The 26,876-nt window shown below is 42.9% G+C and overlaps 3 protein-coding genes across 6 annotated transcripts in view; 1 reads left to right on the forward strand and 2 right to left on the reverse strand.

Annotated features, from left to right (window-relative positions):
- Nucleotides 1-26,876, forward strand: part of prdm6 (PR domain containing 6) — a 58,913-nt gene that overhangs the window by 7,692 nt on the left and 24,345 nt on the right. For all 3 annotated transcript variants that reach the window (XM_076046985.1, XM_076046983.1, XM_076046984.1), the window contains exons 3-5: nucleotides 1,173-1,321; nucleotides 1,634-1,792; nucleotides 13,905-14,032. In XM_076046985.1, coding sequence (XP_075903100.1) covers nucleotides 1,173-1,321; nucleotides 1,634-1,792; nucleotides 13,905-14,032 — 436 coding nt within the window. The remainder of the gene's footprint in view (nucleotides 1-1,172; nucleotides 1,322-1,633; nucleotides 1,793-13,904; nucleotides 14,033-26,876) is intronic.
- Nucleotides 14,373-18,780, reverse strand: LOC142902140 (GTPase IMAP family member 8-like). The gene is made up of 2 exons (XM_076046982.1): nucleotides 18,273-18,780; nucleotides 14,373-18,017 (listed from the first exon to the last, which is right to left on the reverse strand). The coding sequence occupies exons 1-2, from the start codon at nucleotides 18,292-18,294 to the stop codon at nucleotides 15,211-15,213; spliced, it is 2,829 nt and encodes a 942-aa protein (XP_075903097.1). The 5' UTR covers nucleotides 18,295-18,780; the 3' UTR covers nucleotides 14,373-15,210.
- On the reverse strand, nucleotides 19,662-25,493 carry LOC142902139 (uncharacterized). Of its 2 annotated transcripts, none has more exons than XM_076046981.1 (4): nucleotides 25,383-25,493; nucleotides 25,059-25,163; nucleotides 24,662-24,722; nucleotides 19,662-24,549 (listed from the first exon to the last, which is right to left on the reverse strand). In XM_076046981.1, the coding sequence occupies exons 3-4, from the start codon at nucleotides 24,678-24,680 to the stop codon at nucleotides 21,428-21,430; spliced, it is 3,141 nt and encodes a 1,046-aa protein (XP_075903096.1). In that variant the 5' UTR covers nucleotides 24,681-24,722; nucleotides 25,059-25,163; nucleotides 25,383-25,493; the 3' UTR covers nucleotides 19,662-21,427. The 2 variants fall into 2 exon arrangements, with proteins under 2 accessions (XP_075903096.1, XP_075903095.1); XM_076046980.1 differs by having other exon boundaries at nucleotides 19,662-24,552.

Here is a 26,876-nt window from a genome sequence, read left to right on the forward strand (position 1 = left end):
ATATATATATATATATATATATACATATATATATATATATATGTATATATATATAAATATATATATATATATAATTTTTTTTTTTTACAATAAAACAATGTTCAGTAGTTAGGATCTTGGCTCTTGTTTCTTCTTCACCTCTGTAGTTAGTGGCCACAACTAAAGGTCAGGCTGAGGTCGGGCTAAAGTTAGCCTGACGCTGTCTGAGCCTGCTCCAGCCCCTCTTTTTTTTTTTTTTTTTAAATCACATGTTGGAATTTTTTTTCAACCACTTTGTAGATATTTTTGTTGTAGAAGTGTGTTCTAGGAACTAAACTACCAGCACCCAAAGATCTTAGAATCTGGAGAATTGAGGCAGCAGAATATTTCCCATTTACTCGACCGTGAACTGGTTTAACAGTCTGTCGCGTATAAACGACCACGATACGGTTTCATTCTCCTCAATCCATCACTGTGTAAAAGCCGCCGTGGACCTCTCACATGCCTGATCCTTTATTTTTTGGGGGGAACATTTTTTTTTTTTCCAATAAAAAATAAAGTAAGAAAAGGAAAAAAGAGGTGACCTGGCGTTAACATCCTGTTCCTGTCAGTCTCCCGGCTGTGCGCGGCTCTCTGTGGGAGTTTTGTGTCCCGATAATAATCTCTCATTATGTTGCTACAGTCAATTAACAGCCATTACTGTCAAACTGCATCTCTGGGTAAATGTTGACACTCGCTAATTCCCAGCATTACGCTGCTCGCCACATTTAACCGAGAGAAAACAAAGACTTTTTTTTTTCTTTTTGTTTTTGTTTTTCTCTCCTCTGGACCAAGGCGGCTATTAAGAAATGAAATAAGCATTCACGTACGTTTGATGCTAAGAAATCATGTAATGTTGCTCAGCCGTTCATTATATATTAGATATGTCAGAGCTCTAATTGCAGGGGGATGGAAACACAACAACGCTGTTCTAACGACATCACATGACAATGTTACTTTTCAGTAGATTTGTATTTGCCTCTCTACAACTATCTAGAAAACAATCTCAACTAAAAAAAAAAAAAGAAAAAGAAAGGAAAACTTGTATCAACCTTACGAAACGTTGATCCCTGAAGAACAACAGTCACGTTTACAAAATCCAACAAATCAAACAAACGCTGATCAGGATCTCCTCCGCCTCTGTCCGCCCCCAGGTTGTGACATGTGCGCCGACAACAGGAACGGCGAGTGTCCCATGCACGGGCCCCTGCACTCCCTGCGCCGACTGGTCGGCACCAGCAGCACGGTGGCGCCCGCCGCCCTGCCGGACGTCCCCGATTGGCTGAGGGACCTGCCCAGAGAGGTGAGGCGTCCCTGCGCTTATTGCTTCTGGACTTGCAGGCGCGATAACCAGCCGCTGTTTACGTCTGCGGCACAAACCTGCATGTAAGAGGAGAGTTCTGTTTGCTCCTGGGAGCGCCGCTCGCAAGAGCGTGTTTTAAACTGAAGTTCTGAACTGTTTATTAACACGGCGTGTTGACGGAGGCATTAAGAGGAAACACTTAGGACGTCACACACGCCGCTGGCGTGGACATGAATCATTTGTTTTTAATGTCTTGACTATTTCCTACGGGTATGTGTGTGTCTTTGCCTGGGTGTGTGTGTGTGCGTGCAGGTGTGTCTGTGCACCAGTACGGTCCCCGGCCTGGGCTACGGGATCTGCGCGGCCCAGAGGATCCCTCAGGGAACCTGGATTGGCCCCTTCCAGGGAGTCCCCCTGTTCCTGGACAAACTGCAGTCAGGAGGCGTCAGGAACAGCAGACACCTGTGGGAGGTAGGAGGTCCGGCGGCACGGGGGGCAAACAGAGGGCGAAAAAAAACAAGGCGAATGGATATAAGTGGTGGTGCATGTACAGTTTGCGGTGTCCATGTGTCCACAGTGACGGTTTATGAAAAAATTATAACGTCTCAGTGTTTTTTCCATATTTCTTCACAACAAAAGTCACTAACCAGATCAAACGGAGGCTGCGTGACTTCCTAACCGTGTTTTTTTCCACTAATTTTAATCCTAACGTGTATTTTCACAAATGGCATTTCCCTTTTTTTTAAATTGTGTAAAAAACCCTTTCTTTCTAATCAACGTATCGTTGAAAATGTTTAATAGAGGTTGCAAATTTACAACAACAGAAAAGAAATCCTATAATTGGAATCTTCGTGAAAGGTGCATGAATAATTTACAGATTTATGTTATCGTGTGTGTGTGTGTGTGTGTGTGTGTGTGTGTAGAGGTGTGCTTGTGGTCAGCATCGTGTCACTTGTCAGTCCATTGATCAAAGCGGATGGTATTTACATACAGTGGCAGCAGAGCAGTCAATGTGGCCGTTATAAAGAGCTGCATTAGCATTAGCGGGGGGTGAGGGTAGAGGGGTGGAGGGGTGGAGAAGGTGGCGTGGGGGAGGGGGGGCTGGTCAGGGATGCCGGGGGGACGGAGAGACAGATGAGTCAGACGTCTGCTGACGGGACATCAGTCTCTCTGCTGTTGACCGCAGCTGGACAGCTGGCAGAGGAGGGGTGTGTGTGTGTGTGTGTGTGTGTGTGTGTGTGTGTGTGTGTGTGTGTGCGTGCAGAGTTCAGAGGTCAGCGAGGGGTTTTGGGCGTCCAGCAGCAGGAGGACAGAGAACTGAGGACCTGGTTCCACCGCTAATCTTTGCCTTAATTGTTTAGAAGCCCAGACGGACGTCTGCAGCGTCTCTGCGGTTAAACCCTGAGATCACACAACTCCACTTTGCTTCTTCGCCTCCTCTGATGTCACAAATGGAGACGCGTTGAAGAAACACATGAATTCAGTCAAACAAAACCTGGGCATGGAGCTGGAGGCTAAGCTTAGTTCGTCTCTTTGAAGCTGCGGCCCAGCGGATTGAAAAGTCACCAGCTGCCTCGTTCTTCCACAAGTTTGTGGCTTCATTTGACTTGCAAATTAGCTCTAATTAAAGGTCCAGAGTGTCAGATTTAGTAGCATCCAGTGGTAAAAGTCTACAGCAAACAATGGCAACCAACTCTCATGGCAGCTGTGATGCCAGGGTAAAATCAGCAGCTCCATTTTCAGGGTGACCATACAACCTGCTCTTTATGTTGGTATGAATGTTTATGATTCATTTTTAGACAACAAAATAATTTGACCTTTTGTCCTTTATCCATTTCATCCCCAAAGATCCCTCTTCATGTTGCACTCAGGACCCTTAAGGCATCATCTCCTAACAAAACTAGTATATACATAGTTTCATATGTTTCATATTTCAAAGAGCGAGAAAAAGGGTTTGCAAAACACAGAATTAAAGCTGCAATGAACAGGTGTGTGTTTGTCCTAATAGAAGAACGTCATTTCTGGCAGATGTGGGCGACTCACTGCAGCCAACTTTCATATCATGACCGCACGCCCGGCCTGCTGTTGGCTCTGCCCTCTGAGATCACCTCGTATTTGTCCTCTTTCAAACACTTGGCAGGTCCAGCAAAGCAGGAAGGAAGGCTGCAAACAGGGGGCTAAAGGAGCGATTTTTTAAAAAAAATCCAGATCCAGATGTGGAGCTTGTGCAAAGGCACGCGAGGAAGTGAAATGAACCAGAGCATGTGGCAAAGAAAGAAAGACAGGAAGTGTGAAGTCAGGCATGGGGGAACAAAAACACGGACTGCAAAATAAAACAGGAAGTCAAGTGCAACTTCAAAACCAGTGCATTTAATATTTGCCTTTGATTTTTTTTGTCTCTACCTTGTGGAAACTGATGGGGTTGAGACGCCAGGACCCAGTTCAGGGAAATGCTGCTATTTCAGCGACAGTTCCTCTTTACGGCACGCCGCTCATATGGATAGGGGCTATGGTGACATTTCATTATCCGCATCAGTATACAGGAGCTTCACAGACGGAGGAAACCCACCGGATGCATGCAGGTGACCGCATAACAGTTAGAAAATGGCAATGGGAGAAATATCACTTATGGGTGTCGGACCCCTTTGACGTCGTTGCATGTTTTTCCACATGACATGTGAACAAATGCAACATCGAGGGTGTGCAGGTCCACGATACCGATGGATAGTAATGAATCCAGGATGTGCTGCCGAACTCCCACAGCAATAAAAAAAATAACACAAACTGCTCCTTTTTCTCTTTTTAGAAATAAATTACCCACATTAAGGTATTTGGTTTTATGCGGAGACGAGCTGGGACTCGCTGTGGGGCTCTTAAACAGACTTTGAAGCCCCGCGGCCCAAGAGAAACAATGATCCGACAAACCCGGGCTGACCAATCGGCACATTATCGGCTGCCGGGCTAAAACCGGTCATTAGGCCTATTGACCGGCATCCTGAGCACACAGATCCCATTAAAACTCACTGTTTGTTAAACTCACTTATTGACGCCACCCAAAACAGGAAGAGATGTATGTCCTATAGCCAATCAGGGAAGCTGGTGTCATATTGTCTATGGTGTCCAGAAAGGGCCAGTTTTAATTAAGAAAACCCAGCCTGTGTGTGTGTGTGTGTGTGTGTGTGTGTGTGTGCGCGTGTGTGTGCGCAGTGGTGGAGACAACTTTTTTTTTTTCCTCAGTATTTTATGGCTTAACAAATTGATCTCTGGCGAGGCAGAGCTCAGCGTTTGAGTGCGAACAATTCTTCTCCTTCTCTGACCCTGAGTTTTACCTTGTTCATTAATCCCAGACTGGCACGGCCAGGGGAGAGGCACTACTTTAAAAGGCCTTAAAGGGATAAAACCAACAACAACCTGGGGAGCTTCCCCATTCAGAGGTGCTTCCTGCGTCCCTGCAGTCAAGATCTTGGAATTTGCAGCTTGTTGCGTCGCTGTGAACCAAATCTACTCAGGCCACGCACCGTCAAGGGGGGCCAGATGTCATGAGATCTTTGAAGATGTCGTTTTCGGAGCTTAGGAGTCTTGGAGCGGTCGAAAAGTCCAAAGCCAGGAAACCAGCGGCAGCATCTGGTGCAGGGATCTGAGAGATCCAGACTTGGAGAGGAGGCAAACAGGGCTCAGAGACGCTTCCATGACATCGGTCAAACTCACGGTCCGGTTGTGATGGAAGGGAGTTCAACTCAACTCTATCCAAAGTCACGCAGGAGTAGGGAGGAAAAAAAACCTTTGTGATGTTCTTTGTTCTTTGTTCACTCAGAAAATGTTTCCAGCTCTGATAAAAAACTCAAAGCAGAAGAGGAAACTGACGTCTACTGCAATGATCTGATTGGTGGACAGAAAAAAAAAAAACACACTTTACTACAATTTACAAAAAAAGCAAAGCTGAACATTTGACTTTTTCTGTAATGAAATCACATGAGGCGGAAAAAAAAGAGGGTAATTTCACATTTCCTCGCCGCTTGGATTTTCCCCCGAAGATGCGAAACAGCAACCTTGTGACCCAGATCTTTAGTGGCCGTCCTGGTCGAAGAAGAATGTACAGTGAAAACATGTGAGCCGTCGTCGAGTCACAGCGCAGGCCGCCGTCCTCGGAGGGCTTTTCACGGGAGTTTTGTCTGTGCCAGATCTGAGGCGGGACGGCCGGTGCAGAGTCAGTGAAAACAGCCCCGCAACATCAGAACTTCAGAGGGGCGAGGAAAGGGAAACCTCAGCAGCACAGTTTGAGGCAAAATATTTTTCTAGTGTGGGACGCTGATGAGACACGAGAGAATTCAGAAAATTCCACGAAGGCCCGTCGGTACCGTGGGCGCTTTCTTTTTCTTTTTTTTAAGTCTTATAAACAGATAAATCAGCTCTCTTTGTCTGCGCCTGGAACCTCTGTTGTCCAATTCTTTGCTGCCTGTCGCTCTGCCCGCTCGTGTTTGTCCGGCCTGTCCGTCACCGTGTCCCACGCTGTTTTCCCTGCAGAAATCCCGTCGACTCCGTGTTGGCAGCGGTCTGCGGTCGCCGAGTCCGGCAACAAAAAAAAAAAAAAAAAGTGACCTCGGTTATATTTTCTTGACTGACGTCACTATTTAATGCTTGTGTAAGTGTCCGCCGTACCCTGGCTTCCATCTCGAAGGTTCTGATTGGCAGTGACATCAGCGCCTTGATTATATAATCTAGCCGACGGCTCAACGTCCAGCAACGCTGTTTTGGTTTCCTGCTGCTCACTGTGGCCTTTTACTGACGGAGCTTCTTTGACAGAAAGAAGCTTCATGGCAAAAACTGAGAAATAACCTGGTGGTTTCACCGAGCTGGTTGATGGATGGAGTCATACAGAGTTAAAATTTTTTGAGTACAAAGAGTTTTTTGTTTTTTTTAGGAATAATAAATAGTTGTCTGATTAAGAATAATGCTGAAATAATATTTATTTACTCTGACTATTTCCCACGGCGGATTCTGTTTTTCTTTTAAATTTGAGGTATGGTCATCCAGATTTTTCAGGGTTTTTTTTTTCGCTCGGGGAATTTTTCCCGCATTCCTTCCAGCTCTTTACTTTGAAATCCCTTGAGACTGATTTGCAGGCTGCACACGGAGCCAAAACAAAACAAAACCAAAAGTGATTTCAGAAACGTTTACGTAATTCGCCAGCGTGACGCGCCGGGGAAAAACAAGTGTGGTGACGCAAAGCGTTTCAGCGTAGCGTAGCACGTGTTGACAGCCGTGACTCATCAATCACCAGAGGGCGCTAGTTTAAAAAATTAAACAGGCACCACAACAAAGGCGAAGGTGGACACAAGGAGCGTGAAGTAAAAGCTTTCATTTGGCCAGGATTTAAAAACGTCCATTTATCCTTCTGGCTCCTCTGGTCGTGGTGGCCGACCGCTGTTTGGTTAAACCCATTCGGTGAGTCGGGTTAACTCAGTTCGTATGGCCTCCGTGTGACGTCAGCCTGAAGGCCTGGAAGCCGCGGGAGTCCGAGAACAAAGCCTGGGGTTTTCCATTGGGCTCAACGCAGTTCAAATAAAATGGTGTGTGTGTGTGTGCGTGCGTGCGTGTGTGTGTGCGTGCGTGCGTGCGTGTGTGTGTGTGTGTGTGTGTGTGTGTGTGTGCGCGTGCGTGCGTGAAGATCGTTTTTGCAATCCAGCGGCAGGTTCCTCGGGTGTGTTTTCACTCCGATGGAGCCGCTGTTTATCTTCTCTCCCGTGTTCAACGTCCTCCGGCTGTTTACGGAGCGAAGAGCATCACTGGAAAAAAAAACATTTTCCCGTCCACTTTGTAAAACTGCCTTTAGATTTCGGATTTTTCAGTTCTTTATTTTTTCAGGCAGTGCAACGCCGGGGTGGAAAAGGTCCTCTGGCAACGTTGCAATCCTAACTGGTCCTTCTCAGACCCAGTCAGGCGTCATCTCGAAAGAAAAGACAAAAGAGGGACATTTAAAGGGGCATCAAGGGATTTATTGGCAAGTCTGTGAATGGCCAGTTAACAAACTGGACGTGCTAATGTTGCTAATAATGCTGGATCATTTCATTAGGAGCGACCTGCGGTCCCTTATACTGGGACTCTGAAGTCACGACACTATTTTCTAGCCTTTTTTCAGTAGAGTAAAAATCTGTGACGTAATTGGAAGTTTTTGACTCTCGCTCCGTCTCAATGGACGCAAGTTAAACGTGCAGATCAAACCACTGGATGGTTGTCAGGTTTTTTGGTGGAAGCTTCAAGTTTATTCAATTTAAGTCGTATCTTGGATTCAGTCCCATTTCCTGGTGTGAAATTTGGAAACCTTTTCGCACCAAGTTGCGTCGAGTTGGTGGCGGTATTGTCGGTTTGTCTGTCGTTCTGTTTGTTTGTCCACTGAGAGAGCAGCGGCTTTGCCCTCAGACAGGAAGTGGATTCTGTTGACGTTGTGGTGAATCAGGCTTGGCTACACAAATATTATCAGATTCTCTGAGCCATTATTACCTCTCAGATTTATGGGTTTGGTCTGCGTCTCGCTCTCTCTCTCTCTGTCCGGAGAAAGGACAAATAATACCACAGTGCTGACGATGGCAATGACGGCTCACCGCTCACACTAATGACGACTTGGGCTGAACGTTTATGTGGTGATTGGCTGAAAATTACCCCTTTCATATTTTTATTTTCTTAAAAAAAACATACATAGGAAGCCTCTGTGGCCTTAGCTTATGTCTGTGCAGAATTATTTCGGGGAAGATTAATCATTGAGCACACATACTCACACTTGACCTCCCTTTGTCTCGCCAGGGTTACGGTAACCAGGTCAAAACGAGGGATGATACGACAAAAAGAGAGAGCTTTGCACATTGTACACATGAACATTTAACAGCAACAACAAGAAAATGATTTGTTTTTCTTTTAAAAATCTTTGATGGGTTTATACCTTCAGCGCAGGAGTGGTGGCATTGGAGTTGTTTTTGCAAAATAGTTTGAGCAAATCTCACCAGAGTTGGAGCCATTTTGAGACGAGGTGCAAATACTGTTTCACCTGCAGCGATGAAGATGAGCCACAGAAAATTGAAGCAAATGAAGATGTTACAGAGCTGAGAGGAGGAGAGGAGTGATGGAGCGGGGATGTGGTGGTAGGAGGAGGATGAGGAGGAGGAGACCGAGAAAGCAGATAACATTAGAATTAGTGGAGTTTCATTGATTAGCTGTAGACCAGAAGTGTGCGAGCATTGATTGGCTCTCAGGAACAGTTTTACAGGATTTGGACTGAAAAAAGGAAGACAGCGGTCCAGAGAAAGAGAGGAAGAAACAGGCCGACAGTCGTTTCCGACTATTCCTCCGTCTGCAGATGGAGCCGATTGGCCTCTGAACATGATGTTGCCGAGCGCTAATGTGGCCTTTTTAAGGCCCCGTTCAGTACCACGACGCACACAAGTTGTACGCAGAGACTGACGCATTCAGAGTTTTATTTTGTGTTCGTTAGTGGTTCTTGCCATGTCATCGAAAAAGTTTCTCAAGGCTGCAGCGACAGAGCAGAACGTGTCGGGAAAAAGATTTGTAAAAGTTTGAATTCACTTTCATATTTGATGTTGGAGAGATTGATGACAAAAAAAGTGTGTTAAGTTTGGACACAAACATCAACATAAATAACAAAAAGATTTTTGTAGCCAGCAGTTTTGGCCACAATGACTTAAAATCAGGTTGGGCCATAAATAGCACATTAAGTGTACGTCTTAAATTACAGTATTGTCCCCTTGACTGCAGGGCCAATAGATACACATTGAGATACACATGGACTTTAAAGAATAATAATCAAAAAAATAGGAAGATTTAATGTCGCTTTTTGACTTGTAACAAACTTGATCAGCCCGCCCGCAGCTGGTGACATTCCTCGCCAAAACCTTCCCGTGCGTGTGCGTGTGCGCGTGCGCTTAAGTAAGGCCGTGTTGTGTAACACCTTCAGAGCTGATAACTCACAGCTGCATTAGTGACTTTCTGTCACAACACATGTCACATATCTGGTGATAAACACGTTCAGTGTGCATAGCCAGCCGTGCACTGGTCATGGCACACACACACACACACACACACACACACACACACACACACACACACCATCCTGTGCAGCCATTTACATACCAGTGTATCTGGACAGACGCAGCAAAGTGTTTTTAACTGATAACGGAGCCACATTCTTGCTTGGAAACACACACACACTCTCTTTCTCTCTTTCTCTCGCTCCCTCTCCCTCTCTCTCTCTGTCTCTCTCTTTCTCTCTCTCTCTCTCGCTCTCTCTCACACACACACACACACACACACACACACACACACACACACCATATCTTTGCAGTGTCTACTCAGTCTAGACAAGGAAAAGATATAGACACTGTAATAAGGTCAATGGGCCAAAACCTTGTCAGTAAATTTCAGACACACTCAATATGGCTCTCCTACACACACACACGCATGTACGCGTGCACGGACACACCCTCACACACACAGTGCTTGCCCGTAACCGGTGATAAGGAATCCCAACCTCTGTTCAGTTCCAGAAATATTACAAAATATCCGGAAAAGATTTTGTAGATTTTTGATTTTTGATTGATCTCGCTCACACGTGTGTGTGTGTGTGTGTGTGTGTGTGAGTAATTGAGTCGATCTTCCCCTCTAACCTCCACTTCTCTGCTTCTTGTAAAGTAAAGAGGCAGAGACAAGCAGACAAGGGTGAACACTAATTTACGGCCTCGCTGTGACGCACAAGAATTTTTTTTTTTTGCTTTTCATTTCATCACCAGAATGTGACACTCTGTGTACGCTTAGAAAAACTTCCAAACATTCAGAAAGAAAAAGTTGTGTAGTTTCAATGGTGGGCACCACTTTGCTGACCCCAAAAGCTGATCAGTTGTTCAACTGGCCGAGTAATTTAATCTGTTAACTTTTCTCAAATTGATTTATCATTTTTAAATATATATTTTTTATTTACTTTACTGACCTTAAAGCAAAGAAAAAAAGAAAAAAAAAACCCTGCACACAAACTACATTTAAATTGTTAAAACTACATGAAAATCAAGTTCATTTATGTTACAAGGAGCAGTTTGTAAATTCAGTTTGTATATATATTTTTTAAATTGAATGCCCCTAAAATAAATTTGAAAACTTATTTTTAATTCATCATTTTAATTCTTACTATAATTCAGGTGAATTACAGTGCAAATAACTGATGATTCCCTGAGAAAAACTTTTTTCAAACAGCCCCATTTACAAACAAAGAGGCAATTTTGCTGAACTTTAAAAGTGAACATCGAGCCTCGTCACGATTGTTGCGCCGGGACAAAGAAACGACAACTGCGAGCTGAAGACGATGAAGCCGCCTGGCGTTTGCAACACTTTGCGGCTGTCAAACCAAACAGCCTGTAATATTTGGCCGTTTGTCTTCCAGATGGAATTTTGCAGCGATGGATTTGATAAACACTAGCGACCAAAAAAAAAAAAAAAAAGTTGATGGAACACCAGTGAGCGGGGAGCCAGCTGTTGGTTTTGAGAGGCTCCTTCTTCTTTTTTCTTCTTTTTTTCTTCTTTTTTTTTTTTACAGCAGCTTTAGACGTTTTACTGTAGAGTCAGCGGCGGGTCACGCGCAGGTGGTTCTCTAAGTGATGACGAGAGATCCCACATCCTCAGAGGATTAACACATTCCAAATATTACGACTGGCTGTGAAAATATTGGTTTGAACTGAGCCCCGCTTTAGAAAAATAACACAGGCAGACATCTGAATTTGTTTTCCTATTATGTCTCGGCGCTTCAACGTTTTATTTATCGTCGTAGAGAGTTGTCAGTTTTAATTATAGAAGATGTGGTGGGGGTGGCAGCAAAGCAACATAAAATAAAATAAGAAATAAATCAGAAAATGTTTCCCCCTGGTGTTTGGCTGCAGTATGTATTTTTTAAACACATCTCAGTGTTATCCAATAGGACATGAGCCAAAAATAAAACATGTGTGACTTTATATTGGAGTCCCTGCCACCCTGTTGATCTGGTCGACACGCACTCACTTCAAGCATTTCGTCTACTCTAGTTTTTAAAGGCAGCCAGCAGCCATCACTTCCTGCTTTGCTACTTTGCTTTTCAAACAACTTGAAAAACTAAAATTTGATTTTTTTTTTGTGAGAGTAAGTTTTTTTGAAGACATTATGTCTATTGTGGTTCTTACATCTGTAAGACCTGACTGTAACATATCAAATTTCAAATTAAGGGTTAATAATGCATCCTGTTGCAGGCTTGATGTTCATTATTTCAGGCACCTGGCTCCCTTCTGTTTTTCCCATCATGACAAAACCCTGAAGCAAGTGTGGTTTTGGCTGTGTGAAGTCTTCGCTGATCCCCTCTTGACCCGGGAATCAAAGATGTCGACTTGATCTTCATCTTCAGAAGGACCCTTTATACAAATGACAAAACCAGCAACACTGAGCAAAGATGAAAGATGGAAAGCAGATGGAAACGCGTTTCCCAATTCCTCTCTTTGTTTCGTCCACGTAACGAACACCAGAGAGTCCTGAAGCCGACATTAAGGTCAAGGCCGGGGACCCTGGCGGCGGCGAGACCAACAGCGAAGGGTATTAAAGTGCTTACAAGCAGGGAATCACAAATGAAGCCGTTTCCTTTGATTATCCCAGTTTACATTCACTGGATTGATTGTTTGTTGGCTGCGTGGACAGCCGAGAGGCCAGCTATTGGCTCGGGTCATCACCTTATAAACGCACTCAGCGCCTCCTCAATACAGTCTCACTGCATCACTGCCGATGGACAGATGGAGGGATGGATTAATAATGAAGAGAGAGAAAGAGGGCAAATGGCGATTGACTCATTCTTGTCGCTTTTCCAGTGCGGACACCTCTGTTGATTTTCCTTTTTGCATTTGTTTTTTTGTTTTTTTAATAATGATTTGGAACTTGGATACCAAGTGTCCACACTTTCATTTTTTTCATAATCGAAGGCCATAAAGGGGTGGTAACGTCTTAATCAAAATCACTTATACATGAAGACCCCTCCTAAATCAATATAGCTGCTGCAAAAAAACGAAAAAAAAAAAACTGGTAAACTTTAAATGGTGAGAAATAAGAGTTCATTTCTCACGTCGTGAGAAATTGGTTATCCAAAAACCGCTTTTAGTTTTTTCCAAACGTAAAGGCCAAAGTGTTTTTTTTCCAAAGTGTCTAGATTTGAAAGACATTTGCATTATTTGCTAGAGGGGGCAGTAGAGAGATGGAAGAAAAAGTTTCTTGTTTTGCCGACGACGGACTTGCTTGTGTCAGATCTTTCGATAATTCTGGTCCACAGAACTTTTTTTTTTTTTGTACCGTGGCAGGTGGAGCACTGAAGCTTTTAAGCACCGGAGTAAATCAGCTGTGTATAACATCCAACACCCAGCAGGCCGCCAACGAGTGCCGCTCCAGCGTAGATGCGGATAACAGGCTAATGATTTGTTGCAGCGAGTTGTTTAAAACCTTTCAGATGAGGCTGAGTTATTCCTTTTGGTTTCAGCTGCGAGGACTTTAATTATTTAAAGTCGCACTTTGTTATCTGTACAAAATGACCACGCGCGCGCGCACACACACACACACACACACGCACATACACATGCTTGCAAAGTGTAAATCATTTTGACTTTTTTTTCAGAATGAACATGCAAAGTTTTCCTACTCTGTGTGTCTCTGTGTGTAATAATAGCACTATGAGTCTCTTTGCACTGCGACTTGACATTGTTTGGCACGGCTCCCTGGAGGTGAAGTGTAACTCTTATATGTCCTGAACAAGGCAGCGGGCTCTTGTTCTTCAGCTGTGCAGCACTCGCATGAGAGTGCGCTGCCTTGGCGCTTCGCGCATCTTCACATCTGCCTTCCTCTGTTTCTCTGCGTCTGCTCTGTCCTTAATACATCCTAATGCTTTTATATCCCACGTCTGCTTTTTATAGCAGAGTCACACAAATAAAACGCAGTCGCCAAAGAGAAAACAGACAATATGAAATTACGTTTTGAAAACAGCCCTGCAAAACGACGGAGTGAGCAGCAGATCAGCGCGTTAAGACATATACAGTAGTAAGTGAATGAATGATTAAAGGTCTCAGTTTGGTCAATAGTGATGCGAGTGATGATTTGTGACTCTGGCCTGTCAGTGAACACAGCAGAGGCAAATAAAAAGTGCATCCTTGACTTCCTTTGTTGACTTCACTATTCTAAAAAAAATAAAAAATCACTCCAGAAAATTATCCCTTTGTGAAGTTTTTATATGAGTGACGACACTGACATCCAGGCGTTGGCTGTGCTCTGAGCCCTGTTTTGTTTGTTGTTTGTTCAAGCAGGAACTTGGTAAAACCTGTCAGAAGCGGTTCCAGCAGGAAGTTATCGGGAAGAAACATATCTATGTGCGCTCAATGATCAATTTTTCCACACTAATTCTACACAAAAAAAAGAAGAGGCAATGGAGCTTTTGGTTGCAAAGCATGAAACACTTTTATTTGCATATGTATAAATATGAATGACGTGGACAGCCTTTTCAGTGTGTGTCTTGTGTGTTTTTCCTCAGATCTACGACGCAGAAGGGACGTTACAGCACTTTATCGACGGCAACGACCCCACCAAGTCCAGTTGGATGAGATACATCCGCTGTGCCAGACACTGTGGGGAACAGAACATGATGGTTGTACAGTACAGGTAGGAATGAGTCTAATCTTATCATGTAAATTTAACAAAAGTCCCATTTGCCAACATGCATGTGAGAAAGTGTGACAAAACAGATGATAGAGGAATCTGCAAAGTCAGTGTTTTTGTTGGTGGCCAAAATACCAATGTAGTAACCTGGAATGCTGGACATAAAGTGAGCCAAAGTATTTGTAACATTGTAACACCTAGACAATATACTTGACAGTTATTGTAATTTCTATGTTTAGATGCTGCTGAAAGCAAAGATTATTTTAAACCAACAATAGTTTATTGTATTGCACTATTTCTGAATGATCTCTTCTAAACAAAAGAGAGAAAATCATTGAAAAAAAACATGTGAAAGGTGTGGTTTAATATCATGTCAAGAGAAACAATAACACAATTACGCATTACATCCACAAAAGGAGAACATATTCAACCTGGGTAGACCAGACAAGTTTGTTAATCACATTTAGACGTGAAAATTAGGCAGATACAAAACGTTGTTTTTCCCCCCGAAAAATTGATATATATGGATATGCATAGTAAATAGGGGTACACTTAGGTTTGTTGGGTACGCAGGGACCTCTATAACGTTCCACTAATAACAAAATAAAAGAAAAAACGAAGCACCCATGCAGCAAAGAACATTTATCCATTTTTGAGCAGGTCAGGCTAAAGCTTGACTTAAAAAAAACCTTTAACAAAAATGTTAAGTTTGTTTCAGACTCTTAAAAAAAACTAAATTATCTTTATAGAAAGATGCAACAACAACAAAATATCAACGACGGCAGAATCAATCAATGTTTGGCTCCATTAAATGGCAATGAGATGCTGTAGCTTTCTTCTCACGAAAGCAACAGCAATTATTTTTTTTTTCTAAAGGGTGATGAAGACACAAAAGCTACACTTTGTAAGGTTGGGAATTAGTGGTCTCTCTGGTCAAAATGTGTAGCTGTTCAAAACATCCAGAGAATTAGATGGTGAATGCATTGCGTAGCGTTCCATTTTGAAGCTGAGTATTCTAGAGGTTCAGATCATTTCAATCTTGAAAGAGGAATGAAAAGTTAGTCTGTAATTTGTGAAATCCATGGATTAAAATTTCTGAAGGGAATTGGGGGGCGCAGTCCGGAACCAGCAACACACACACTCCCAGGTTTAAAACTGAAAACTGACTCACTGAAGATGTCTCATAAGATAACACAGCCCTTTGCCCTCAGTTTTTCTACGTGCTTTTGTATCCAGGTGTCTGTTTCTTCTTCGTGTTTCGCCTCTAGCTCTTTGATTTCCTTGATCAGGTCAATATCGTCGTCGTTTATCGGATCAAACGTCACTGTGAGGGTGTCCATTTCATGTTCCTGCCTCTTCTTCAATTTCTCATAGTCTTTCCGATAATCTTTGTACTTGGTAATTCGCCGGATTAAAATTTCTCTTTGTTGTTGTTTGGCCTGTTTCAAATTCTCAACTTCTTCGCCGTGTCTCTCCGCCAGCATTGCAAAGTCATTGATGTACTTGTGCTGGAACTCGTTGAGCTTTTCAGCTTGCATTCGGGCTTCCTCCTCGTGTTTGCTCCTGATTGCTGCAAAACTCTCATCGAGCTCGTCTTGTTGTTTCTTCAGGGCATCCTCCTCTAAGTCCTTCCTCGCCTGAGCCTCTTTTCTCTGCTTGATGTACAGTTCTATTTCTATTTCATGCTCTTCAATGAGCTTTTTGAGTTTTCTTTTCTCATCCAGCAGTCGCTGCTGGTCTTCATGGTAACGGTTCTCCCACCACTCCCGTCTTTGCTGCTCCCAAACTTCCTTGTCTTGTTGAATGGTCTTGATGGTAAGCATCATGTCTTCCTCAGCAGCCGGTTCTTCACCAGACCTTTGCTTCAAGTGGTTATTCATGTCTTCAAGAACTTGTCCCCAGTTCTGCCGCTGGATTTCTTCTGCCTTTTTTACTTTCATTTCTTCAGCTTTGTTCTCATCTTCTTTCCTTTCAATCTTTTTCTCTTCTCTTTGGATGTATTCTTCCTTCTGCTTGAATAGTTGGGTTTTTGCTTGTCGTTCTTGTTCTAGGAGCTTTATTTGTTTTTCCAACTCATATCCTTTTGCTTGTATTTTGCTTCTGTGCTTTCTTTCCATCTCCTCCTCCTCCTGGTGTATCATGTCCTCCTTGTTGTCCATGATTCTTCTCGTCTCCTTATGTATGGCTGCCTCTGCCTCCTGAAAGATGTCTGTGGTGTAACAGGTGTTGCCGTTTGACTTTATCATCGATTTCACCATTCTGACCAGCTCTCTGACTTGGGCCCTGTTTTTGTCATTGTTGTTGAAAACCAGGTATCTGCCACCACATTCGTCAATTAACTGAGTAAGATACTTTTCGCTGTCTTCTTTAAGGTACGACTCAATCGTTTGATTCTTAAGGCTGTCTCCATGAGTAAATATAACAATGATGAAGTTGTCTGACGTGCTGCCAAAAAACTCCCTTATCAGGTCCACGGTGTCTCTTTCCTCAGTTGTGAAACGACCAATTTTGATAACTAGCAAGAACACATGTGGACCCGGTGCCAACAACGTGATGCAACTCAAGAGTTCCTTTTTGACTTCATCATTGGAAAGAGACGTATCAAACAGACCAGGCGTGTCCATCACAGCCACAGGCTGCCCGTCAACGTCTCCTGTTTCCCTCTTGCAAGCCTTGGTTATTGAGTCCACGGCAATCGTGGACTTGAAGTGCGGGTGGTTTAAAATAGTGTTTCCTGTGGCGCTCTTCCCACAACCCGTTTTACCAATCATCACCATTCGAAGAACTTCTTTGTTCATAAAGGTGCTGAGATGCTCCAGAGGTAACAGGCTGCTTTCAGGCACATTAGATGAGGATTTTTCCAGCATGTCCTTTGTGTAGCTGCCGGTTGTGCTGGCTCTCATTTTTTCCACGGCCTCCAACAAATGTAAGACTTGCTGCTTGTCCTGGAGGTCAAAGACAAAGTGCCCCACGCAGCTCCTGCATAGCTGATTGAAGTGTCTGTTCTCTCTCAGAAACATTTTAACATCCGGAGAATTGGGGTCTGACCTAACAGCTAACAGGATCATGGTAAAATCATTGACTCTGGTGCCGAATGTGTTCTGGATGGTCTGAAGCTCCTTCTCGTCTTGCTCAGTTATGGACTCTATGGGTACGACCAGGATGAAGGCGTGGATTCCCTCAGGATCATATTGAGAGACGCAGCGTATTGTTTCTCTTTGTATGGACTCCTGAGATCTATCATGGAAGGTTGGCAAGTCTGCTATAGAAACCAAACGCCCAAACACCTGGCCCTGAACTTTGCTACTCTCCAACGGATCAGTGGTTGGATCAAACTCACTTGCTCCGAAGATGGCAGTAGTTGCTGAGGTCTTCCAGGTGCGAAATCTACCACACAGAACCAAGTTCAGGGGAGGCCTGGACTCTACAGACTTTGGCATAGAATCAGACCCTTCTGTGAGGCTCAGAAGTCTTCCTTTGTTCTCACTCGCAATGTCCTCAATCTTCTTCAAAAGTGCTTGATATTCCTCTTTGGAGATCTGTGTCTGATCAAAGTCAATCCTGTGGTGTCGATAACCGCAGTCCTGGATGATCTGAATGATTGGAGAATTTGGCACCTCTCCATTCTGTGCTTCGATGACTATTGAATACTTAAAGGCATCCTCGCCAAAGAAACTGAGAATGAACTTTAGCTTTTGTCTGTCCTCTTCATTAAAACCACTCGGTGTCACCAACAGTAGGAGGACATTTGGTCCAGGGGGGCAGAGGGCAACACACTTTCGCAGTTCATGCCGAATTTTGTCTTTTGGAAGGCTGAAAAAATCTGACGATCCCACCACTGTTAACATTTTCCGCCTCCAATTCCCATATGAAACTGTACATTTTGGCAATGTCAGATGTGGTGTAGTCTTCCCCTGGGTGATAAAGTTGGCCAGTGTTGCCTTGTCCCTTTGGCTTTTACCAATAAGCACGCAACGGAGTTCAGGCGCTGTAACACAGAACAAGCAGATTGTAAAACATTACTGTAAACCTGCCATTCTACAGTTGGCCAATGAGGACACATACTTCAGCGAAACAAACGCCCTTATCTTTGGCAATATTTCAACAGCAGTTGAAAACAATGACAGAGATCCTTGACAGCTAGTGTTATTCACAGTGTAGCTCATTTTTCTTCTTCTGTCTTACTTTGAACGTACCAAATCTACATTACTATATTTTCTAATCAGATGTGCTACTCTCTTACCATAACTGTTGATTGATGCCATGTTTTGACTTTGCACCTGTGGAATGAAAAATTCCTGTGGCAAGGCTCTCAGGTGTCTGTGAGGGTTTGAGAAACAACAACAACAACATCAAAAAATCTGAAATGTGTACAGAAAACACAAGACACAAAAGACAAATCCATACCGATTCTTCTGAGATACACCATTTAAACAAAGTCAGTATCTCCACTTGTTATCTAGCCTTTAATTAAGGTGTATGCACTAAATCTAAAAGGCTAGGCTAATTAAACAGGCTTTAGTTAAAAAAGCATGCAAAGTAAAGAGTTGAAACTAACCTTTTTATTTTAGATCTTATCGCTAAAAGTTACGTTGCAGTTACATACTAACAAGAAAAGGAAAACAGACAAATCAGAAGGCTTTTAGAATTTTACAATTGAAACATTGAATGCCTTTTTAGTATACTAGCAGGCACTGTACATGATGAGGCACTTGATATCTAACCTAATCTATATCTCACTAATTGTGGTAGTTTCACAACATCAACAACAGGAAGATTTTTTTTTTCAGCTTCTAATCAAGTTTTAACCAGAATCATAATTTATCATAATTTATTATCATTTGCTTTCACCCAATGAGTTCCTCAGCTCTCACTCAATTTTTTTTCAGTCAATGAAATTGTAGTACGGTTACTCCTCCTTAAAATTCTTTGTAAGACTTCCCCCACAGCGTGTAAAAGTAACTGACACCTAAGCGTTCTTTGGAAAAGTGCATATTTTTTAGTAATATTTTTAGTAATATTTTAAGTAATTTTGCATTTAGTTTTTGTTTCGTACTCACCGGTAGAGATTCCTGTAAAATCCTCACTGTGACAGTCCTCCTTATATGCCATGGACAGGGCGGGACCTTCTGTTGGCATGTGTGCAGGAAACGTCGCCACACTTCCTCGAAGCAAAAATGAAAGTTGTGGGGAGCAGGGTGTAGCTGACTAATTTTTTTGTGCTAATTTTTTTTTATCCCATATTCTAGTGGAACAGGAAAAAAAAAATCCCCAACACTTTATAGAATTTGATATAAAAGCATATTTAGGCCCGTGCAAAAAGTCTCTCAGCTTACTGCTGAGACTCCTGATTCTTTCGGGGACTTTCCACATGTTTCAACGGTGAATCAATGCAAAGGCGGAAACAAAAATCCGGCTTGGGTTTTTGTTTCCGCTTTCGGCTTTTGTGTGTCACAGATGTGGGAGAGATATCAGTGAACTTTCAGTTTAGTCAGATTTCCAGAAGTGTGTTTTAAATTTCAGCACGTTCTGAAAAGTGGAGGAAAACAAAGAAGAAAAAAGGTGGAGTTTTCAGACAGCTTATTTTTTGTAGTCTGTGACCTTTAACTTGAAAGCACTTCCACTATAGCTATTTTCTTTTTGACATACACATGTTGCATTTACTGACAACACGGTGGTCAAGAGGTTAGCACTGTCGCCTCACCCACTGCAAAAAGGTTGCAGGTCCCATCCCCTGACCTGGGTCTTTTCTGTGTGGAGTTGCATGTTCTCTCTGTGTTCGGATTGATTTGATTTTGGGTTGGGCTCAAGCACCCCTCTGCGACCCCAAGTGCTCGAGACGCAAAAGTAGAAAGTGATTGAATGAATGAGTGTTGTGTTCGGAAACAGCCGGTATGTTCTGAATGCACACATGCAGAACTTTTGTCTTAATTTCAGTCCCCTGGCTGAGTTTGCGTGTTCTCAGCCGTGTCTTTGTGTGGCCACTCCTCGAAAACAGGCTCACTTCCAGTTCAAACACACGCATATGTCATCTCATGGTGTCAAGCGAATGTGACACTGGAATGATTGCGGATGTTGTTTTAATTAATTATTTATTTATATTTTAATGCTGGACCTTTAATGCCAGAACTAGTGACGTAATGGCGCCCGACAGAAGATGGGACATTCAGTGCAAGATTATCTGCGTCTGTGTCTCAGATAGTTACACAGATAAACAACAACAACAGTGGACATACTGGAACAGGCGGTGGCTTCCAAGAACCATCTGGTCAAACTGGTTTGGACTATTCAAAGCAGTGTGAGGCATCCGGCCTGGCAACAATACAGCGGGGCAATGAAATAAACCATCCAACGGTTGAACTGTATTGGAATGTATGTATTTACCTTTATGGCACATCATTGTTTTGATGTTATCACTGTTACGAGAACACGGAATAAAAGCCATAGTGATGCTGCCGTGTTTTGTTGCCCTGCATGTAAACCATCAACAATTTCACTCAAAAGTGAAAGTACACCAGGCATCGATGTACCCACATCACTAAAAAAAGAACAGGAGGAAAAAAATGTAGCATCTCTATTTCCTCCTTGGCAAGATGACAGAAAGCACCTTGGCTGAAACATGCTTTAGGTGTTTATTTTTATTTTAAAACTTTAAATGTAATCTAAATTCAATGTAATTAACTAGTAGGGAAGTTTTTTTGACACAATGTAAACAAAACAAGGCATCAAAACTCAGATGAGAGAGAGAGTGAGAGAGTAAGACAGAAAGCCACATAATTTGAAATTCTCCCTTAGTGCTTTTACTTCCACCAACTTGTCTTCATCAGGCTCATTACAACATGTCTTCACAACACAACATCAAAACTTCATAAAGGATCGATTGACCCACGTACTGTGAATGAGACCAGATATCCAATGGATGGCCAACAACAAAGGCATCACCAAACAACAAGTCATCGTCCAGACATTAAACATTAAATGAAGGATATTTCACACAATGAGATACATTAAGATGTAATGACAGCAACTAATACAAAAAATACAGGATTTTTTTTTTTTTAACTTGTTTTTGAACGTGCATGGTGACATTCATCAGTGCTTGCAGTTAATGACTTCAAATGTACTTTGTATTCAGTGAGAGCTTGGATGTTTGTGGACAACTTTTATTGTATCAAATACGTCCTTGATTTTCTTGCTTTGCTCAGTCTAATCTCAGCTTTAGTCAGCTTTAGGTTTTTGTGTGATGGGCGAGGCAAAAGTGCATCAGCTATGTTTTAAACAACAATGTTTGAAAAGATACTAAACATTAGGAAAACTATAAGACACCAACACAACGGAATCAAACCACTTCATCTATAACAGCTCAGTTTCACGGTTCTGCAAATCCAGATGGAAGCCTCACAAAATCGAGCAGACCATGTTTGCTGTGGCTTTTTCCACGTGGTTTTGGACCCACTGATTGATTTGCTCTTCATGTGCCTTTTTCAGTTTCTCGATGTCACTGTTCCGATCATCTTCGCTATTGAAGCAAATTCCGTCCAACATTTCCAGCTCCCGCTTTTGCTCTCTCCTCAGCTTGCCAAAGCCTTTCTCGTTGGTTTTGTTCTTGCACAGGAGCTCGATGATGTTTTCCCTGTCCAGCCCCTGCTGCTTCAGAGTGTGCACTTCTCTATTTTGTTTCTCCCTCTCCGCCGTGGCAGCGTGGATAAATTTCCACCTAAAATCATTGTACTCTTCCGCCTGCCTTCTTGCAGCCACCTCGTGCCGCTTCCTGATTTCCTCCAGTTTCAAGTTATAGGCTTCTTGACCAAGTTCCCAGCGTTTCTCCTCCTCCTTTGTAATTCTTCTGGTATCTTCTTTTCTTTTCATCTCAAACATTTCTAATTCATGTGCATATCCCTCCCTGAGTTTTTCGAGAAACAGTTGCTCCTCCTGTTTTCTTTGTTTGGCTTCCTGCTGTTGTTTTTCCCAGTCTATTCTGGTGATTTGCTCCTTCATCAGTCTCTCCTCCTCTTCTCTTTTGTTTTGTTCTCTCTTTATCCTCAAAGCTTCCCTCTTGATGCTTGCCTCATTCTCTCTCTCACCAATGTGTCTTTCTACGTCCCCTTCAAAGTCAGACATCAGCTTTGTCATCTTTTCTTTCTGCAGTCGCACTTCTTGTTGATGTTGTCTCTGGAGTTCCTGCTGCTCAGACTGTATCAATGGCTCAGTTACCTTCATGATCTTTGTCATTTCCTTTTGTATGGCAGCCTCAGCCTCGCAGAACATGGCGGAGGTGTAGTAGCCACTGTCGTTTTCACTCACCAGTGATTCGACCTTTGTCAACAGTTGGGTGACCTGAGAACGGTTCTTCACATTGTTGTTATTGAAAACGTGGTACCTTTCTCCACACTCGCTCACCAATTTTTTCATATTGCCTTCAGTGTCTTGTGCTATGTAACTTTCTATTGTCTGGCCTTCGAGGCTGTCTCCATTGGTGAACAGGATTATAGTGTAGTCTTTGGACCTCCTGCCAAAGAAGGATTTGATGTGCTCCACGGTGTCTTTCTGCTCCACTGTGAAGCGGCCAATCTGCAGAACCAAGAGGAACACGTGGGGCCCAGGTGCCAACAAGCTGATGCACTTCACCAGCTCCTGTTTAACTTGGTCATGGGACAGACTCGTGTCGAACAAACCAGGCGTGTCAACCACAGTCACAGATCGGCCATCGATATTTGCCGTTTCCTTGCTACAGAACTTGGTCACCGATTGTAGACAGATTTGGGATTTGAAGCGTTTTTCTCCCAAAATGGTGTTTCCACTAGCACTTTTTCCACCTCCTGTCTTACCAACAAGCAACAACCTCAAGTCAATTTGACTCTGCACATTTTTGACCACCACCTTGGAATGTGCTGAGCTTGCACCCGTCCTACTGGTATCAATATTATGAGCCTCCCTGACAGGCTCTGGACGTGTGACCTTTCCAAAATCTTCTCCTGTCCTTGCACTATCTGTATTTGATCTGGTCCTGACTCTATATGTTCCTGGATCAATCTTGATTATATTTGTACTATATATTGTCCTGGGACTCATTTTTCTTGTAATCTGTTCCTGTTCTGTTCCTGAACGCTCCCTGACAGTTTCTTGAGTTTTTGAATTACCCTTGAAGTAATCTGTTCCTGAACGCTCCCTGACAGTCTCTGGATTCTTTGCAATTGCCTTTAAGTAATATGTTCCCAAATTGTCCTTATCACTCTTTGTTCTAGCTAGATTTGCCTTCCAAGGTTCAAAGCTAGCACGCTCTCTGACGTTCTCTGTACCTGTAACTGACCTAAGAGAAAGTCTACCCTTCCCCAGTCTCTGAAACTCCTGAACTTCAGATTGTTGACATCTTTCCTGTTTAAAAGTTGAGTTTCTTACAACCAATTTTGGAATCATGCTACTTGTAAAGCCTCTCCCTGTTCCGCTCATCCTTTCAACAGCCTCTAGCACCTTCAAGACCTGCTCCTGATTCATTACGTTGCAGTAAAGACATTGCTGCTTGTACTTGTGCTGAAGGTCCTGGATGTCTTTGTTATTTGGTAACCTTGTAACCTCTGAAAGGTTAGAGTTTGCACTTGTCACAAAGAGAACAAGAACGAAAGCATCAACTCTCCAGCCAAATACGCTTTGGATGGCCTCTAACTCTGTCTTGTCAACCTCACTTGGGTTATCTAATGGGAAAACCAGAATGAAAGTGTCAACATACCCTGAAGTACAGAGGGAGACACAATCATATGATAGCTTCTTTGTGTCCTCTTTGGGTTTTCCAGACAGTGCAGGAAGTCTCACCAGGGAAACCCTACGACCAAACACCTCAGATTCACCTTTGACGCATTCCAAAGACTCAACCAGTGCACAGAACCTCTTTTTCCCAAGAATGGAATTAGCTATGGATGTCTTCAAGGTGTTGTGTCCTCCACATATGGCCAGATTTAAAGTGATGTTTGTGCATTCATTTACCACAGCAGAATCAACATCTCCATTGAAGTTCAAATACAGCTTGTTGTTCTCACTGACGATGCTCTCCATTTTCCCCAGTAGCTCCCTAGGATTGCGGTCTTCAAGGTCTCTTTCATCCAAGCTGATGGTGTACTGCCTTTGATGGCAGTCTTGGACTAGGCTTCTCAGGGATGGGTTTTCCGCCCCGTCATTTTGGGTTACAACAACCATTGAGCATTTGCAAGCATTTTCTCCAAAAACCCTAATGGTTGACATAATTTTCTGTCTGTCGCTCTCATTAAAATCAGAGGGTTTTACCAAAAACAGCAGAATGTTGGGTCCAGGGAAGCACTGCTGCACGCACTGCCTCATCTCGTGCTTCACTCTGTTCGGCTGTTGGGTGAAGACATTTCCTGTCTTGACTACTACCGGGGTTCCTTTGCTCATCCGTCTTTGAGCGCGTGAGAACTCTTGATGAGAGTCTTTTGTTCCAGAGAGAAATCCATGTAGTCTTGTTTTGTCATTATGGCTTTTTCCAAACAGCACAACTCTTAGATCAACTGCTGTTACAACAAACATACAAAATAATAAATATGTGTAACAAAAGCTTTTTATACTTTTTCAATAATTAAATAATTAAAAGTAATGGTTTATGATCTAAACACGACTTACCAGATGCTGCTTTCGCCATTTTGTAGGCAGGAATTTCCCCACAAGCTATGTGAGCAAGTGCCTGTTGGGATGGATCATAGATCAGTGCGTAGATTTACTATTTACTGCTAATGACTTTTCAAATAATATGACCTAAAATCTGTTCCCAGCATGCCTATAGTATTTAGTTTTATCATTTTCTGATGCTACACAACAAATGGTTTAAACAGTATACTGATGGAAGCAACCATACAATAATATTGAAATTTGGCACATCTGTAAATAGAACTTAATTTAAATCAATAAATTTGCATATAACCCCATGTATTAAGGTGCCTTGTTTTTTTTTACTGAGGGAAATTGCGTCTGTTTCTTTCTGTCTTTGCTCATTTCACAAAAAGTGAAATGCAGCACTTACCTGAAGACTTGTCTCATATTTCCCCGGCCTAGAACTTGGCTGTGTCAGGCAGAAATGCTGAAAGTGGTGCTGGACTCCGATCAAACTGTCCTCCTTCAGCAGTGTCTGGATTGTCATTTATAATAATAATAATAATTATTATTATTATTATTATTATTATTATTATTATTATTATTATTATTATTATTATTTTATCAAACTGGAGGCTCAGGTTCACAAAAACATATGTATATTTTTTTTAAAAATGTTTTCTTATATATATCATATATACATGACTGGCTATTTAATACCTAATTTGTAGCATTTCTTGTGTCATCTACTCACCGAATGGTTCGAGTCCCAAATGCAAAATGAATCCACTAAACACGTTTTCTGTGGACAGAAATGGGCAGAGCTTAAGAACACCTGCGCTCTGAGTTGCAAAGCTAGTTGTTGGCAGCGCACAAGAGTGACAACAGTGAAGTCACTGTTTTCCCTTTCAGATACAATCACTTCTAATGATTGGGCTTTATTTTGGAGGAGGTGGGGCAGTTAGAGGAAAGCTTTTAAGAGTCCAAGGTTTCACGCTGACCATTTGAACTCGGTGTCAAAACCGTTTTTCTATTACAAAGTTCTGAATTTACTGGCCAGCTAAGACTTCTTGTTGTTTGTTTCTCATAAGCAGCAAAAGACATTCACAGTCTGAAGATTGAAATTCAGCTTTAAAGGTATGCAAGCACAGTTGACTTGTCACCGGGACTCGCACAACTGGAAATGCTTGTCTCTACCCGGATGTAGTGTGTACAGCGTCAAGTTTCAAGCAAGTAAAGCAGAAAATGTCATTGGCAGGAAGTTAAAACCTGGCATTTTAACAAGATAGTGAAAACAAAGGGCTAAATATTCTGGGGTGTGGGAGTGTGTGCGTGGTTCTTACCGTTTTCTTTCATTTTTTGTAGTTCTTTCTTACTCGTAATTTGTCATCATTGCTTCTAAAAGTGCTTCTACAAAGCCACCAAGTTCAGTCAAAACAGAAGCTTTAAGTGAAGCAGGGTTGTGTTGCCCTGTTGGAAAAAAATGTGCTAAATAAAGGCACGTTTCAGACACTATATCACACATTTAAGGGGTTGTCAGCGTGTGATTTACGATTGCCCACTCCTACCGTGTGTGGTTTTGGGAGCTGATTATGAGGGAGCTTTGCTTGGTGTGAAAACACAGCAGAGGAACCATCGCAGAGTTACAAACCTTCTGCGTCCTGCTGATGTTCAAAAGGAACAATGCTCACGTCAGCCACGCGGCTGGAAGACACAGGGGGGAGGGGCTGGGGGCTTCGAGGGGACTCTCATACCTGAAAGCCCGTCGGGTGTGTTTGATTTATAGCACGGGCTTCCCCCAGTGCGGCTGCGTGTTTGCGCTCAACTAAAATACGTTTGTTTTAAATACATACAAGCTGCTGCGTGCATGCCGAGCCCCGCGCTCTCTTTTTATCCTGGGAGGTCAGCGGGTATGTTTGATTTATCGGCCGGTCCCTCCCGGCTGTGTTTCTACGTGGGTCTCCAACACTGGTGTGTCCCTGCCCCGGTGTGGAAACGATTAGTTAAACACACACACACACACACACACACTGAAGTGAGGTTTGGTGTGTGTCATGTGTCCGTTGTCTTTTCACTCCCAGTTATTAACAGGAAAGTTACATGTTTGGCACATTCTGCACAAAAAAGTCATTTGTGGAAACGTTTATAATGTGACATATGATTAAAGAAGCTCAGTTAAAGGAGCAGTTCACTCATTTGCTGCCCACTCCAATATGTCAACCGATGCCCTGCTGAGTCTTCAGGACTG

Source organism: Nelusetta ayraudi, unplaced genomic scaffold (genome assembly GCF_046127955.1).
Source record: "Nelusetta ayraudi isolate G7.1 ecotype Tasmania unplaced genomic scaffold, CSIRO-AGI_Nayr_v1 ptg000092l, whole genome shotgun sequence".
NCBI lineage: Eukaryota > Metazoa > Chordata > Actinopteri > Tetraodontiformes > Monacanthidae > Nelusetta > Nelusetta ayraudi.